Below are 16,254 nucleotides of genomic sequence, written 5' to 3'. Positions count from 1 at the left end.
TGGCTAAGCTGGAAAGTATACCTGATAGCCAGCCTGATGAGGCCACAACTGCTGTAATGTTGGGAACTCCCCAATAGGAAGGAAAACCCCAAAAGGTATTTTATGCAAAGTGTGGGGATAATAGCCAATAACACACATGTTCAACATTACTCAAGTGTTAAGCTGGTCACTGAAGATAGCCTCAAAATTAAATTAGGCATTTTACAAAAGGAGAAAAAAAAAAAAGGAAAAAAGAGCTCATCATTACTGGCTTTGTGAATGTTATGCAGAAGTGCCAGATAAAAGTAATGCCAAAAGATTGGGCTCAACTAGAATAAATACATCTGGTCAAAGAGTTGGTACAGCTCAAAGACACTATGTTCTTTGGAATCCCACAACTTCACCATAGGGAGAGAAACATGCCTACGAACCATGTAACTAATGTGATTTATATCAGGACTAATTTTCTGGCCTAGTGGCAACATCAGCACCCTGTAAGAGTAGCTGGCCAAGCCAACAAATTCATCTAGACCAAGACCTTGTGATGGGGCAGAGTCAGAGATGCATGTAGATATAACCTCTTTGATAAATTACAGAAGTAGGAGACACTGTTGCCAAAAGCTAAATGTCATCCAGATGCAAAAAAGAACAAGCAGAATGTGTGCAAAATGATGCTACCATACCCTGGTAGAATATTTTTGAAAATGTAAGCCTCCACCCAGTTGTTAGGACACTAGGTTTGGTTTTCATGGAAACTGAAATCATACTCACGACTAGTATAATACACTGTTGGTTACGGTGACTCAAGACAACAGACGCAGAATAGATTTCAAACAAAGCATGCTTGAACCAACAAATGAAAATTTTAAATAAATCGATATATGGGCTGTAAAACAGGCCAAAAGCTGTAAGAGTTAAAACCTCCAAGTCTTTAATTCTGCGGAAAGAAGGGTGCATCAGAAGATTTGTAGTCTGGTCAAGAATATCCTGGAATGGACAGAATCAGTATAACCTGGCATAGTAGATAAGAAAAATGTGTAGAACAATACAACTAAAACCTGGTACATACGTGGGAAGATATGTAGGAACCTTGTAATTAAAAAAGTACACTAATCAGCAAATTGTAAAGGTGCCTGGCACCAAACATGATCAATCATGTACGGGTAACAATGTAGCCTTGATGTAAATGCTTCTAAATGCATAAAACAAGTTGAACAGAAATGCACCTGGCAATCTATGGGGCACACTTCTGGAAGCAAGGGAAGTCAGGGTTCTCTGCTTTGAGACAGCAGAGATTCTGGGTGCATGTCTCTGGAGGCAAGGAACCCCAACTCTCTCTACTCTGAGATGCAAGCACTTCAGAGAACCTGAGGGCACATGTCTGGAAGTAGGAAAAGCTGAAACACATATGCCGTCTTGGGGCCCCAGTCAGCTGGTTAGCAGCCTGAGCCTTGGCATGGCAGAGTTTTGAACTTGCTCCAATGTCATCTCGGGACTGAGATCGACAGACATTCTTCACTTCCAGAGATGCGCCCCCAGGTTCCCAGAGATTGCCAGGGAAGCATCTCTGGAAGTGGGGAACACATCACCCATTATTCCAGAAGGTCAATGGGGAGGAGAGAGGTAGCAAACAGGCAATGTGCTCTTCACCCAATGAAGCGGATCACCTGTGCCAGGACATTACTGCACAAGCTACAGCACATTGCAATTGAGGCCCTCACCTGAAACACATTATAGCCTGGTTACCTTTTCAGTGGCATAGCTCCATAAGCCAACTGTGTGGGACACATTGGCATCGATCTGAGCCCGATCACAGCAGCCTTCTATTCTCTGCAGGACTTCCAAACAGCTCAAAAATACCCAGCAATCCAAAGCTCCAGGAGGAACAGAGACCTAAAAATGAATAAGAGTCTCATGAAGAAATGAACAACTGTTTGATCTGATCAGAGCAGAGTTTGGCAAAAAAAATTTCAAGACTACACACTGGAGCTTCTTAGAACAACTTGTTCCAAGCACACACAATGACAGACCAACTCTTGACACCTTCCTGAATAATACATAGAAATTAGTTCAGGAAGCAAATGAGAATGAGCCACTAAGAAAATATGGCCCACTCTAATTAGAAGGGATAGACTCACCAGAATGAGATGGGGAGTGCTAGTAATGAACTTCAAAAAGATTGTTTTTCCAAACAAAGTTAGAGATTTTATGAGGGAAGCAAAATTAAGAAAAAGTCTGAAATCAATACAATCTTCTTAAAGGATATATCAGGCCTAACTAGCTAAAGAAATGTATAAGTACACTAACCATTATGAGACGGGGTGGTGGGGGGAGAATTGGTCTTTCAAAAAGTCTACTGATAACTGTCACAAACACACAAACCACAACTTAATCTGCCAGTACAGTCAGGTCATAGACAACTAGTTAGAACAGCAAGGTCTAAGAAAGAAAGGCCATTTATGAGAAAGCAGTTAGGGTACTCTAAGAAGCAAAGTATTTAACAAAGATCAGGAACACAGCAAGAAGGATCTATCAAGACTTGCTGATAACACGAAATTATTCTTATAGTGGAAAATTGTGACTCAAAAAAGACTTAACAAAACTATTACCATATTTACCCGAATACAAGACGACCCTGAATTTAGGATAACCCCCCCAAAATTAGATTGTATACATGGAAAAATTATAAATTTATTATAAATTTGCCATGTATGGAATCTAATTACTGGAGGATCATCTTAAATTTGCCCCCTCCACTACTACAGGTAATGAGGCAGCAGTAATGGGGCAGGCAGTGGGCAGAAGTAGTAAGGGGGACATATGGGAGGACAGGCAGTGGGGGGGGACAGGTGGTAGGGAGCAAGCAGTAGAGAAGCAGTGTGGGCAGGCAGTGTAGAGGCAGAGAGAGAGGCAGGCAACTTGCCCTCTGCTACTTGGTTCCCACCCCTCAACAACTTACTCCCCATTGTGCCTACCCTCCACAGGCTCAGGTCCCTGCCTCGCCCCCTCCCCCCACCTCAAGTCTATATCCACCCACCCCCAACCTGGCCCCCCTCAACTTTACTGCATGGTGGCAAGTTCCATCCCTGCTGCAGCCTGGGGCACTGGGGACAGCTCCAACTTGCCCCACAGTAGCAGCGCAGAGCCAGCACTGCTGTTACAGGCCAGGCTGAAGCAAGCACTCTGGGCTCCAGACTGCAGTGAGAACACAGCCTGCTGTGGGTACATTAAAAAGGTAAAGAGGAGTGCAGCAGAGGGGAAGGAGCAGCAATGCTGTAGGGAGGAGGGCTGAGGATAGGGAGGGCTTGAGGCTGTGGTGGAAGAGTGGCAGGGGGTGCAGAGGTAGTGGGGGCCAGCAGCAGCTGCAATTCCAGCCCCAATGCTAGGTTGGAGACAGAGCTGGAGCCACTGCCTGCCCCCCACCGCCTCACACTCAACTTGTAAGGCAAGGGGCTTGTTCCCTTCCTGCAGTGTTAAATGGGGAAATACCTCATTTAATCAAGTAAATACAGTATTAAGAAGTGACAGGCAAGTACACAATATTGGAAAAATATTAAGACTCAAATTCAGAATGAACTTTTAGCCAGAAGACAAGGAACACTGCGCGTTACTCAGTTTAGATATCTGCTACATGTGCAGTGGCTGTTAAACACACAGGTGGATACACTATATTAAAAGGACCAAACAGGAGAAATAGTATGGCATGTCCTTCAATGTTACTGCCTCACCTTGAACATTCGCACTGAGTTTTGATCACCTCATCTCAAAACGAATACAGATGCACTAGAAAAGTTCCAGAGAAGGGCAATAAAAATTAGGAGGGGAAGAGTGGCATGGGGTGGGATTTGAGATGTACAGTGTAGGAAGTAGCTCCAGTTTACAGAGGTTTAGAAAAATAGATATCTACACTTTGGAAACAAGAAAGAAAATGTGAAAGTATAAAAAAACCCAAAATGGTATACATGTACTGGGAGTCCCTGAATATTGTGCATTAAAATACACAAATGACATGACTCAAAATTGAAAGGCAAAACACTTAAGCCAGAAAAAGAATATTTATAATGCACTTTACAACTTAGTCATGGAACTTACTGCCACAGTAATCTAAAAGACAGTTAAAAGGATTCTTCTTGGTAACCGTCGATCCTCTGGATCACAACGTATGCAACTATCACACCAAGACCTTCAGCACATACTCCTAAGCAATTGTGTATGGAGGAGTAAAGGCTACCCTAGACCTACCATCCCCGCTTTATACCATTCAAGACAGAATCCAAAGGCCAGAACAAGTTCAACCGTGCAGTGCCTCAATGGTTGGAGCTTCTGCCAGAGAGCAACAGATTACATTTGCTACCAGCTGCCTAACACCTCAGCAAGGGCGTGTTTTTGTCAGGGTGATGTTAACCCTTAGGCTTTCTCCAACCAAAGAGTATCTACAAGGGGGGGGGGGAAGCGGGGGGGGCAGGGGCGGTGGCGCTAGGGTTTTGGGGCACCCTATACTTGCCTTACTCTAGAGATTGCAACATTTTGGTATTATAGGACCTACGCCACCATAAGTAGCCCCACCACATTGCTACTAAACCCTCCAGTTTCTGGTCATACCCAGACTAAAATGAGTATCTGCAGTGAACGCATGTAAAACTAATAAAGAACAAGAAATTCACAGCATTCAGTACCTACACAAATCATCATCTGGAGTCAAGAAGATGTTTTCCCAGCATAATATAAATTGCTGTTTCTAAAAACTCTGAGTTTGACAATTTACTAATAACGGAATTTGGTCATTTGTTATACACCCAGGTACAAGATGACCATACTGCAATGGAGAGATTTATGCACAAAGAAAAACCTGCTCTAAAAAAAACTGCAATAGGAGAACACCTGTATACGCAGTCGCTTGCTTCAACATGCACTTGTTGACACAAGTTAATAGAGACAGCCAAAGAAAGGAGGTTAATATAAAGATCATGTTTGGCACCAAATGGAAAGAGAATAAGAACAACAACAGATGGTCAAAAAGAATGCAACTAAAGTTGGCAATAACAGAGCACAAGAGCAGAAACTGTTTACCATGCAGAACTACATTTTGTAGCAAATTGCTCTATACAAAAATGTTGGCTTCCCTACCTTAATGCCTAGAGACCTCTATATTGGTTATTGCATACAAAGCTAATGTTTTGGCAACACATCAAGCCATTTGCAATAAACTCAAAAAAGTAGTAGATTAATTACTTCACCTATTTCATGGTAATCTTCATTTTTCAGATAAAAGCCCAAACATTTTAAATACAATATGATCAACATACTACATCCAAAAAACTAAGCCCTTCATGAACTCCAAGTTATCTTCCAAAGGGCAATACTCATGTTTATTTTTAATCACAGTTATCTGAACTGTAGCATATTATAAATTTAAAGCGCATCTATCTATAGCATAATTTAGGTACTATACCATCAATGTTTAATAGCAATGCTGTCTGTGACCACTTCTTGGTCGTTAATTAAGAAATACTAGATAAGGGATTACACCAACTCACTTCAAGTAGCTTGAGCTCCTGCACACAGTTGTGAAGAAGCTCCAACGCTCGCTGTGACACCTCCCATGGTCTCTGCAAGAAGATTAGCAGCGTACATTGTCGAGAAAACAGGTAACTACGTAAGTCCAACAGAGTGGCTTCTTGATTCTGAATGAGCTCCCGTTTCTCCATGTCTATTGGTTTACGTAGAATCAATCCATTCCAGCTCCGAACTGGCTGGCAGAAAAATGTCAACCAATTTGCTCCATCTAAATAAAAAAAAATATAGAGACAACATTTTGCAAACTAAATAATTTCACTTAGCTAAAGCCTCTTTACCCACTACCACATTGGGGCCAAACTTTTTGAACTTGTATCACATCACCAGATTTAGGCATAGGAATAAACTGGCCTAAATTTTAGAAGTGCTGAGCTTCTACAGCTTTCACATAGTTATTTGCTGTAGGTGCTTAACATTTAGACATCTGAATTTTAAAAATGTTGACATAATTACATATTTGATCTTTATATTGTGGCCATGGGTGACTGGTGCCACTTTAGTTGGGGGGGGAGGGGGGCACATGCCCCCCCAGGGGCCAGTCGGGGGGGGGGGGGTGTCCCCCCCTGTGGCTGATCCTACCAACCGCTGCTTCCTCTCCACTTCCTGGCTGGTGCACTTGCAGGGGGGGCACCAGCACTCCCACCTCACCCCCCTGCCCACGCCTAAGCAGCAAGCATGGCCAGTCAGGGGGTGCACGTGCACTCCCTATGTATCACCACTGATTGTGGCCAGCTAAATAAGAAAACTGGTTTGCAGTGTATTTCTGAGTGATAGAACTATTACTGTACATGTAAATAGAGAAAGGAATTTGAACTTGAGGATAATTTAAATATTAAGAAAAAATGGAGACATATTAAACTAGGCTCTGGGAACAGTTAAAGGTCTAGAAGCAGATGAAGACACAATATTATATAGCAAGAAGAAGGGAGAGACCAGTACTGAACTCACCCTGAGAACAAAATTTCATTTTTTCCTATGAAAAGCTAGTTTTAGGCTCCTCTTATGTAGGGGACTTCCAAATTCACAATTTCAATGCCTAAGAAATTGGGGGGGGGGGGGGGGGGGGGGGGGGGGGGGGGGGGGGGGGGTGGGGGGGGGGGGGGGGGGGGGGGGGGGGAGGGAGGAGAAGGCTGCAGCAGTGGAAGCTTATGGAAAAATATCAGATGGAGCCAGCACCCCTCAGTGTGCTGCAGCAGCTTGGCAGGGCAGCAAAAAGCTTAGGGGGTGCTGTCCACTTGAAGGGCTGTGGGCAAGATGACTGCTGCTCTGCTACTCCCACACTTTGCCACTGATTGGCTGCAAGAGCTGCCTGTCATGTGGTCCTGCCCCTCTCCATCAACCAGCAGGAGAGCAGGGGTGCATGATGGACAACCCTTGCAGCCAACCAGTAGCTAAGCCACATGACATGCAGCCAAGGGGTGGGGCCACTGGGACCCCTCAGCCAGGGGGAGGAGAGGGAAGATCATATTTAGGGCTCTGGCATATCTTAATCTGAGTAGGGCAGGAAATGTAATGAACTACCCTAGGGCACACATTCCCTTCCTGATTTAAACGTGCTTACCACCAGCACCAAAGTTGACAACATATTGAGAGAACAAGGCATCCAGTTCGTCATATTGCACCAGGGCATCCTCAAACTGCTGCAACATCTCAAAGACAAAGGCCAGTTCTTCCTTTTAACATGCAACCAAAAAAGGCACAGGTTATCAAGAGTGTTGTAGTCACATTCATATTTTAAAAACAAAACACAAATAAACAAAAGCAACTCTGAAAAGGACTTTCCCCCATACTTGACCCTGAATATCTGAGCAAATGTACAGCATATTTTTGCTGTAGTTATATCACCAAGTCCCTCTGTGGATACAGTTTTTCCAAAAATACTGCTCTTTCCACAGGGAGTTACACTGGTGTAATTATACTAGCAAGTTTCCTGTCTATTCAAACCCTAAATTCAGTACAGGACAGAATTCATAAGATCTCGAAAACAAGCTAGGAATTCTCAATTGCAAGAAAGCTCCTGAAAACTAAAAAAGGTTATGAGAAAATACTGGCTACTTCCATATATCAAATTCACCCTAATCCAAGATTACTTCAAAATTAGATTCTATATATTAAAAATTATGGAAGGTGCTATAATTTCCCATATAAGAAATTAACTAGTGGAAAGCTGTCTTAAATTCATCCCCCTACTGCTGTGGTTGGGCAAGTAATAGTGGAGGTTGAAGGGCTAGACCTGGAGTGGTCAAAGTCTGTCCCACAACCCAGTTCAGGCCCAAGGCAAACTCCATTTTCCACCAGGTCATGCCTACATTGCTGCAGCTGGTTTCCATGCAGACCCCAGGAGCAGTGGGGCCGTGACACTGGGGCCAGGGTTTCAATGGAGACCAGCCCGAGCAGCACTGGCAGGGTGCATGGCTGGGTGGGGAGCTGATCTATGGCTGGGGCCAGGATTTTTGCAGTGGTGACAGTGTGGTCTGGAGCCAGGGCAGAGTCACACTCTGCTGCCTCCACACCCCTGCCCAGAGCACATGAGCAGCAGATCACAGCTCTGCCCCAGCTGTCACTGCCGCAAAATCCTGGCCCTGGCCTTGGAGCACCTCCTTGCCCAGCCTCTGCGCCCTGCCAGCGCTGCTTGTGCCAGTCTCCATGGAAACCCTGGTCCCACAGTGTCAAGGCCCAGCTGCTCCTGGGGTCTCCACGGAAACCAGCTGGAGTGACACAGACAAGGGCTGCTGGGAAATGGAATCCAGCCACTGGCCAGACTAGCCATTTTGCCCAGCCCTGAGCTAGACCCCACTCCTTTGCCCTCCCTGACTATCACCCCTGCCACTTGCCCCTCCTGGTACCTACCACCACTAAGCACCCCCTGCCACATGCCCCCCTTCAGGCTGCCCTGAACCTCTGCCACCCCCTTTGCCTCCATGCCTGTCCTCCAACTCCCTACCTCCCTCCACCTTGCTCCCCCATGCTGCCTCCTCTCCCCTCCAGCTTACCTTCTGCTGCCCCAGAGCCAGAGCAGAATTGTAGTCAGTGGCAGAAGCAGCCCTAGCCCAGTCCAGCCCAGCCTAGCCCGATCAGGTCAGGTTGGGGCTGGAGGACCCCAGAAGGTAAGGGGAAGAAGGGGCAGCTCAGGGAGGAAGGGGGGGGGGAAGAAGCTGCATGGTTTCCCCTGTATTCCTCCCCCCCAAGCCGCGCACGCTAGTTTCCCCTCTTCTGCCATCACCCCACAGTCTTCCACACCAAAGCCGTGCTCCCCCACCAAATGAGCCATTCTAGCCTGGGGTAGGCAGCAGCTCAGCTCCAGCTTCAGCCCCAAAGCCAGAGCTTAGCCCTTGCCTGCCCCAGGCTGGTCCTCAAATACAAGATGAAATTTTCTTTCCCCCATGTTGGGGGGGAGGGCAGGGGGGGTGGAAGAGGGACATGCAACAACTTCACCTTGTATTTGAGTAAATATGGTTGTTTATTCATCTATTTACAGAGGCACCAATTGCCACTCCACAGTTCAGATTCCATTCTGCACTTAGAGGATGACTTCAGCCTCTTATGAAATATTCATATCCTTTTCCAAAATTCTAGCACTTACTTGTAAATGCTCAGAGAATTTATAGGGTAAGTCTGTTAATAATGTTTAAGGGGGTAAAATTAGGTAAAAAATTAGCAGCTGATGTCACCTTTTGAAGACAATTTGAAAGGGAAATTAAGACTCTCTGGTAAGTTATGAAAATGTTTATGATAAAGTTAAATCTAATCTAGAACTGCAAAAACAAAATTAAGACATTTGACTCCCTATTGTTCCCCCTAATGTTGTTATAAGGCATAGATAAGGACATGTCATGTCTGATTTATATGATTTGCCTTAACAGAGAATTTCCCATGCTTAACACATTTAGTTTGAGGGAAAACACCACCATTCCTACACTTTAAATTACCAGTACAGGTTTCCCAATTTTAAGGCACGTTTCTGGAGAGCTAATCTGACCAAATCAGTTTTGCATAATAAGCAGAACCTCGGGGGAGGGTGTGTGCAAACAGTTAGAGGCTTAATACAGACCGCAAGAGATGTAGAGATGAATCTTGCAAATCACAAAAATCCAACAATAGACTCAGACGGAGACAGAACCATCTATTCCATTTTAAAAGTGACTACTCCAACCAAAACTAGCTTTTGTTAAAATTGTTAAAGTTCACAGTATTTCTTTAAATAAATAGTTAAAGAAAATAGATACTTAGGATCATCCAGACCCAGAATTTTAAGACATCTGAAAAGTTACATTACTTAAATTTACTCTTAAAATCATTTATATTCTGATAATAATAATTTAAGCAAATGAAAAAATTTAGAAATATATACAGCATATTAAAAGAATAATTTAACTTTGAGGATTTATTTGAATAATGATAACAATACATTTAAATTTAAGAACAACTCTCACCCAAAGCCCTGGAGGAACTAATAAAAGACTTTCTAAAGGACTTTGTACTCGCAACTAAAATTTACAACAGCATATTCATTGAGGCTCTTAAGGCACATAGAGAAGTCTGAGCAGATCTTGCAGGTTAGCAGAATACCACACACACAACTCCAACCAAAATGGAACCATTTCCTTAACATAAATCTTCATAACTTTTTAGGGAGATAAACGATCGGAGGACATACAGGCAACAAGAATACTTTCGAAGGACTAAAACAAAGCTAAAATCTTTTAATACTCTTTCTTTAAAAAAGGGTCCATACCTGGACCATGAAATACTCGCAAAAGCTCCACCCTGGTTCAGTCCTTTTTTCTCTCAAAGTTCTCATATCATCTTCAAACTTGCCTAAGTTTTTGGTAAAAGACATAAGAAGTAATGTCCTGAGTTTTGTCAGGAAGGCGTTCCAGGATTCCTGAGAACGGGAAGAGTCTTTCAAGGGATCAGATAGTACCACACATCTGTAAAGAGATTGATAAAAAACTGTTTTTGGAAGATAAAATGCAACATGCGGACACAAATATGTTTATATGTCCTTCAGATAAATATACTGTGAACACTGTCAACAAAAGGTAAGAATTATAGACAACATCTACTCCTAACTCTCTATGATTCTAGAAGGGACCCCAGGAGATCATCAATACCAACCCCACACTTACAGCATTATCCCTAACTACACTATCATATATAACTATTTGTCAAATCTATTCTTAAATCTACATAAACAACCCTGTGTCACAATTACCAGACAATGTCCATAACTGCCAAGAACGCTTAATCTGCCACAAGTAAATCAGGAGGACAAGAGCACTATAAATGTTCTGCTACAAAAAAAGGACAAAGACAGGAAGTGTTTGTTAAAATACACTTGAGAAAACCAGGGAAGAGGACCAGGCCCCCTGCTATAGAGGAAACACTTGCCTCGCTTTCCCCCATCCAGTACATGCTGATCTGATCATGGGCAAGATTCCTTCCACTGCAAATCAGTTTAACTCTGGGACACAACCCTCTAACCAGGAACCTCTGGGTTCTTCAAGCAGGAGCACAGGCAAATCCTGGTTAAAATCCCTAGCCTCGGCTACAGCCAATACCCAACGCCTCTGAGGAAGGTGGAAAAATATCAACTTCTGTAGCAACAGGGGAAAGAGATTCTTTCCTGGTTCCATGAGGCAACCAGCAAAGCCCAGAAGCCTTGGAAACGCCGAACACTGTCCATCCAATTTGGGAACTGCAAACACGACTCCACACACGCTAACTGGAGAGCCAGAACTCCTTTTTCTGTCATCCTATCCTCTCCATACATTTATCCCAGCTCCTTTAATCTTCTTTCATAACTAAACTGGTTGCAGAGCTCTGCTTCTCATTCTCCTGCTGCTGAGCATGGCCATCTCTGATTCCCATTTGCTCTGGGCTGCAAAACTCTTCCTGTGATTTCCCAGTGAGCCTGGTGCAAGAGGGAAGGGGTGGCAGGCTGCCTGCCTGCCTCCTGGGCTTCCAATTGCTGCTCTTCACTGCCCACTCCAGACATTACTACTTCTAGATCATGCCTGATAAATGCTTATCCAAAATCTTAGGTCCATCCCTTGCAGAATTATTCCCCATAATAGATTTGCACTAGGCTCCAACTTATTTCAAGCATCCAGTATAGAGGGACTTCTTATGCTTCTTTAAAAATTACTACACAGATGGGAAATATTCACCAGAATGACATGCAGTCTTTTCTGTCACCACAAATTCTCTCTGCAATTTAGCACTATTCCCAAATAACTACTCTGCCAACAACATGGAAATCCCTTGCTCAAACCAAACACCATCCTCAATTAAAAAATAAAATAAAATAAAATAAAATAAACCAATGTTATTCTGATGTAACATTTTTAAAGAAAAAACTTATTGAACAATACTGGTTACATTTGATTCCAACTGCTTGCTGAAATCACCCTGTACTATACTGATGCTATCCAAACACAAAACCTTTTGTGCACTAACAGCATACAGCATGCTGTAATACACCAGCTTGCCAGTTACTGTCAGTTTAGATTTATGATCTGGGATTCCCTGGATTTACCCCTAGAGCTTCAAATATTATAAACGCTGACAGCTCTTCCACTTAACCTCTCAAAATAATGGAAAACATTAAAAAGGCACAGTATTAATAACAGGTCCAATGAAATATTCTGGAAGGAGGGGAAAAAGGAAGTTAACTCATCTTATTAAAAGCTGGCTTGAAACTGTGATTAGGCTATATCCTTGACTTCTACTTTCCCAGCCACTGCAGGAAAAAAAGTCAGGAAAAATTCACACTTTTCAACTCTATCTTTCTTGAAATAAAAACAGCTGTAGAACTGGGCTTTAATGCAGTGCAACACTGGGAGAAGTAAGTCATATTCTTGCATAAAAACAGTGGTAAAAATTAAGCCTTTCATCTTATAAACTGATTTTATTATTTTGGTGGGCAGTATAAGCAAGTTCTTAGTTTTTCCAGATGAAGTTTTGATAACTGTTTTTGGTCACTTCATTCATCCTGACTCAGTGTCCCTAAGATTACTTCAGTTTGCTTTAAAGCTTTTTACCTTCCTTCAAGATACCTTTTTCCTGGATTAGTGGTAGCTTTGGGAGTAAGTCAAGCTCTTTTCTTTATTGATTATACCAGAAAATAGTTTAAAATATTATTTTAAAAATTCTTACCTGTCACTCTGCTTGTTACAGAAGTCATTTCTTATTTTATCTACAATTGACGTCCGGGGGAGTATGTTGGTTTTGTTCTTTTTCTTGGCATCACTCTCAACTACCACAATTAGCCAGTCCACAGAACTGTGCACTTTTAGAACATTCTGCCACTTGGTGATGTCATCCTTTACGGTAGCTTTGTATACTTCTGTGTCCTGAGATTATAAAATCATGAATCACCAAATCAAAAGTCAAAGTCTGGACAGGACTGAAAGACACATTTTGTTATAACAGTGAAAAAAAAGAAATCAATTATACCAAATGAAATTAGTAACAGTAAGATTTTAATTACCAATAGAAGTTGGACAGGATATTAAAATAAGTCTTTGTTCTTGCTAACAGCAATATTTTAAAGTAATGAAATGAAAGCGTCTCTTAAAACAGTTTTGGGTTTTGTTTTTTGTATGTGCCATTTTGCTTCAACTTAGACAACGAACCTTGAAAAGTTAATTAGCTGGTTCTCATACACCACTAACTGTGACATATACATTTCCCAGTGCTGCCTGAAATTATGGTTTTTAGGTATAAAAATCATTAGAGTTTGGGGGGGTGGAGAGAGAAAGAGAGAGAGAGAAGAGAACTTAAAAAAAAAAACCAAAGACAGCTCTCATTCAGCAAGAGATAGCAGATAAAGTGCATTAGGGAATTTTAAATCTTTCCCTTTTTGACATGCTGACCTTTACTAAAACAGGAGACTTAAAAAGGCCAAATTTTTCTAAGATTTATTGGTTAAGTGGAGTGAAACTGTCATTGTATTACATCTGCATAATATAATAGCGTGCACATGCACTGTGCTTTTGCCAAAGAAGCCATGAGATCCCTGTACACTTTAGCTTCCCACGTGCTAGTTCTCTGGAATGAGGTTTAGAAAAAGCCCTGTCCTAATGGGTCAAATAACTTCATTATAAAAGCATAGCAGGGCAAATAAGCAGACAAATTTCAAATTTATTTTTCATGCAAGCAAAAACTTGATTGCTTATATGTTCATGAAAATCAAATAAGATCAGTGTAGCAGTAATGCCAGAATAATGTAATATTTAATTAACTGAAATACTTTTTAAAAAAATTGGTGCCATTCACACAACTTTAAATTTTTATTGAGTCAATCAATGCCATTGAATCTCTCACCAAATCAGCTTTCCACCTCCAAATCATCAAACTAAGACTGCTTCCAGTAATGACATACTAGATATCCAGCATTCCGCATATTCAGTTTTTACCGAATTTTACTGATAAAATTGTAGTCATTCGGTTATTACCAATTTACACCCATTTTTCAGTTCAAATCCCTGTTAACGGGCATGAGTGGGGAATGGCCCATTGTTAGTCTAATAAAAGATATCAAATTCACCCAAGGAACCTTGTCTGAATGGCCCATTCCACACTCGTGTTGGTTAACACGGATTTGAACTGAAAAATGGGTGGAGCTGGCAAACTAAAAGTGCCCATTACTTGAGCCACAGGTTTCCGACCCCTGGGGGCAGGGGGGGAGGTGGGGGAAGTGGTGGTGGCGGCGGCGGGGGGCCAGGGGGGTGGCTGGAGCTGCTGCCTTGGGGTGCATATCCCCTGGCTCTGGTGCAGCTTGGACCCACCCACCCTGGGAGCGATTCCTGTGGCCCCGCCTGAGGCCAGATCCGAGAGCCCTGCACCCCCAGGCAGCGACTCCAGGCAGGACTCCAAGAATCACTCCAAGGGTGGATGGGTCTGAGCTGCACTGGGGTCAGAGCCGGGAGCCGGTTGCTGGGAACTGCAAGCCCCACAGCAGGTGGGAAAAAGAGGCAGGTGGGAGAGCCTGGCCCCGCTTCCGGCTGTGACCCTGGTACAGCTCGGACCCGCCCGCTGTAGGAGCAATTTCAGTGGCCCTACCACCTGGAGGCACGGGGATCCCGACTCTAAGCCTGGGCAGGGTGGGAGGTGCTAGTGCTGGTGCCAGGGTCAGGTCCCCCCAGACTCGCCTGTGTCTGGCCATGCGCCACTTCCTCCTCCCCCCAAATGCCAGGGCAGCCCAGCAGCAGGCTGCTGCAGCAGGGGGAGGGGCACAGCACAGCACATAAGCCACTCTAGGGGCTTCAGCAGGTAGCAAAGTGGAGGCAGCTGTCAATGGCTGCAGGGGTGGGGGGGGCGTGTCCTTGGATCTGCGCATAGGACAAAAGCAGCCTGCTGCTGCCAGTCAGAGCCAGTGGAGGCACTGGGTTCTTCCCAGCGCTTGGCAGCCTGTTCTCGCTGCAGCCTGCTGCTACTGCTGGCTGGGAATGGCAGTGGCACCGGGCATTTCCTGGTGCTTGGGGCAGGCAGCAGCCTGATCTCATCCCACACGCAGATCTGGAGCATGCATTGCTCAGGAGGGCTGGGGTTGGGGGGCTGTACAGGGCTCTTTCCGAGGGGTGCGTGCCCAGCCTTACTCCCTCTCTCACTGCCAATTTTTCCCCCTATTTAAACCAATTTTTTTCCCCTTTTCTTCCTTTTATCCTAATTTCATCTCAGTTTTTATGTTTTGAATGAAAGAGACATACAGGCTGTGGAGCTCCCCAAGGTTCAGTCCTTGGACCAGTGCTGTTCAATGTCTTCATTAGTGACTTCAATGAGGACGTGGAGAACACTCTGTCCAAATTCGTGGATGACACAGAATTATAAATTCCCGGATGTTTTTAAAATAAAAACCGAGAACACGGAACACTATAGATACCTCATTATTAAATTCTAGTTGTGAGTGTAACCATTCATTATTAATTTTTAATTGAGAACTTTTGAACATTAAACCATGTTATGTTAAAATATAATGCTAATGAAATCTATCTAAAGTTTTAAATAAAAGTGTAGTTAACACATTTTTACCCTTCAAGAACTCTAAATGCTTAGTAATGTGTTAACCTTTTTATCTTGACGATGTATAATTAACAACTTGCATTTTGTTTTTGTGCTTCTTCAGTTCTTCTATCAGGTCTAAATTTTCAGATTTTCTGTCACTTCTTTAAATTTAAAAATACTCACAATGTCATTAATTTACTAATCTGCTCGGTATGCTGCATATCATTTCACTTTGTTCCTTCCCAAAAAGTGCAATAAAATATCATAAGGTCCTGGTGATTGAGAATATCAGGAAGGCCTAAAGCTGCATCCTTTCCAGTGTCATTTAACTTGCCTATTATAGTGAAGCAAGTTAACCCCTCAGTCTCCAGTGACCCTTGTAGTAAGAAACAAAGCAAATATGAACATAAAAAGGAGAGCATGTGGGAGAAACCCACCCCAAATATCAAAACTATTAACAGAAGGAGTGCCATAATGGGTCAGACCAATTGTCCATCTAGTCTGACATCCTGTCTCCAACAGTGGTAGGAGTGGATGCTTTAGAGGTAGAGCATTACACTGAATATATCTAGAGCAACTTATCCCCTGTTCATTATCCTCCCTGGCATCCAGCAGCATTGGTTTAGAGATGCCATAGGAAACATCTCCAAATATTCTGTGCTATTTAATTGGGATATGTCAGAATAAATG

At 43.2% G+C, this 16,254-nt stretch overlaps 1 protein-coding gene across 1 annotated transcript in view; it reads right to left on the bottom strand.

Annotated features, from left to right (window-relative positions):
• TRAPPC10 (trafficking protein particle complex subunit 10) overlaps positions 1-16,254 on the bottom strand; it is an 84,391-nt gene that overhangs the window by 36,160 nt on the left and 31,977 nt on the right. The window contains exons 4-8 of the mRNA XM_014611183.3: positions 12,715-12,911; positions 10,292-10,487; positions 7,118-7,229; positions 5,517-5,764; positions 1,726-1,872 (exon numbers count right to left, since the gene is read on the bottom strand). Coding sequence (XP_014466669.2) covers positions 1,726-1,872; positions 5,517-5,764; positions 7,118-7,229; positions 10,292-10,487; positions 12,715-12,911 — 900 coding nt within the window. The remainder of the gene's footprint in view (positions 1-1,725; positions 1,873-5,516; positions 5,765-7,117; positions 7,230-10,291; positions 10,488-12,714; positions 12,912-16,254) is intronic.

Source organism: Alligator mississippiensis, chromosome 1 (assembly GCF_030867095.1).
Source record: "Alligator mississippiensis isolate rAllMis1 chromosome 1, rAllMis1, whole genome shotgun sequence".
Lineage (NCBI taxonomy): Eukaryota > Metazoa > Chordata > Crocodylia > Alligatoridae > Alligator > Alligator mississippiensis.
Note: the sequence above shows the minus strand (reverse complement) of the source record. Positions and strands in the feature narration are given on the sequence as shown.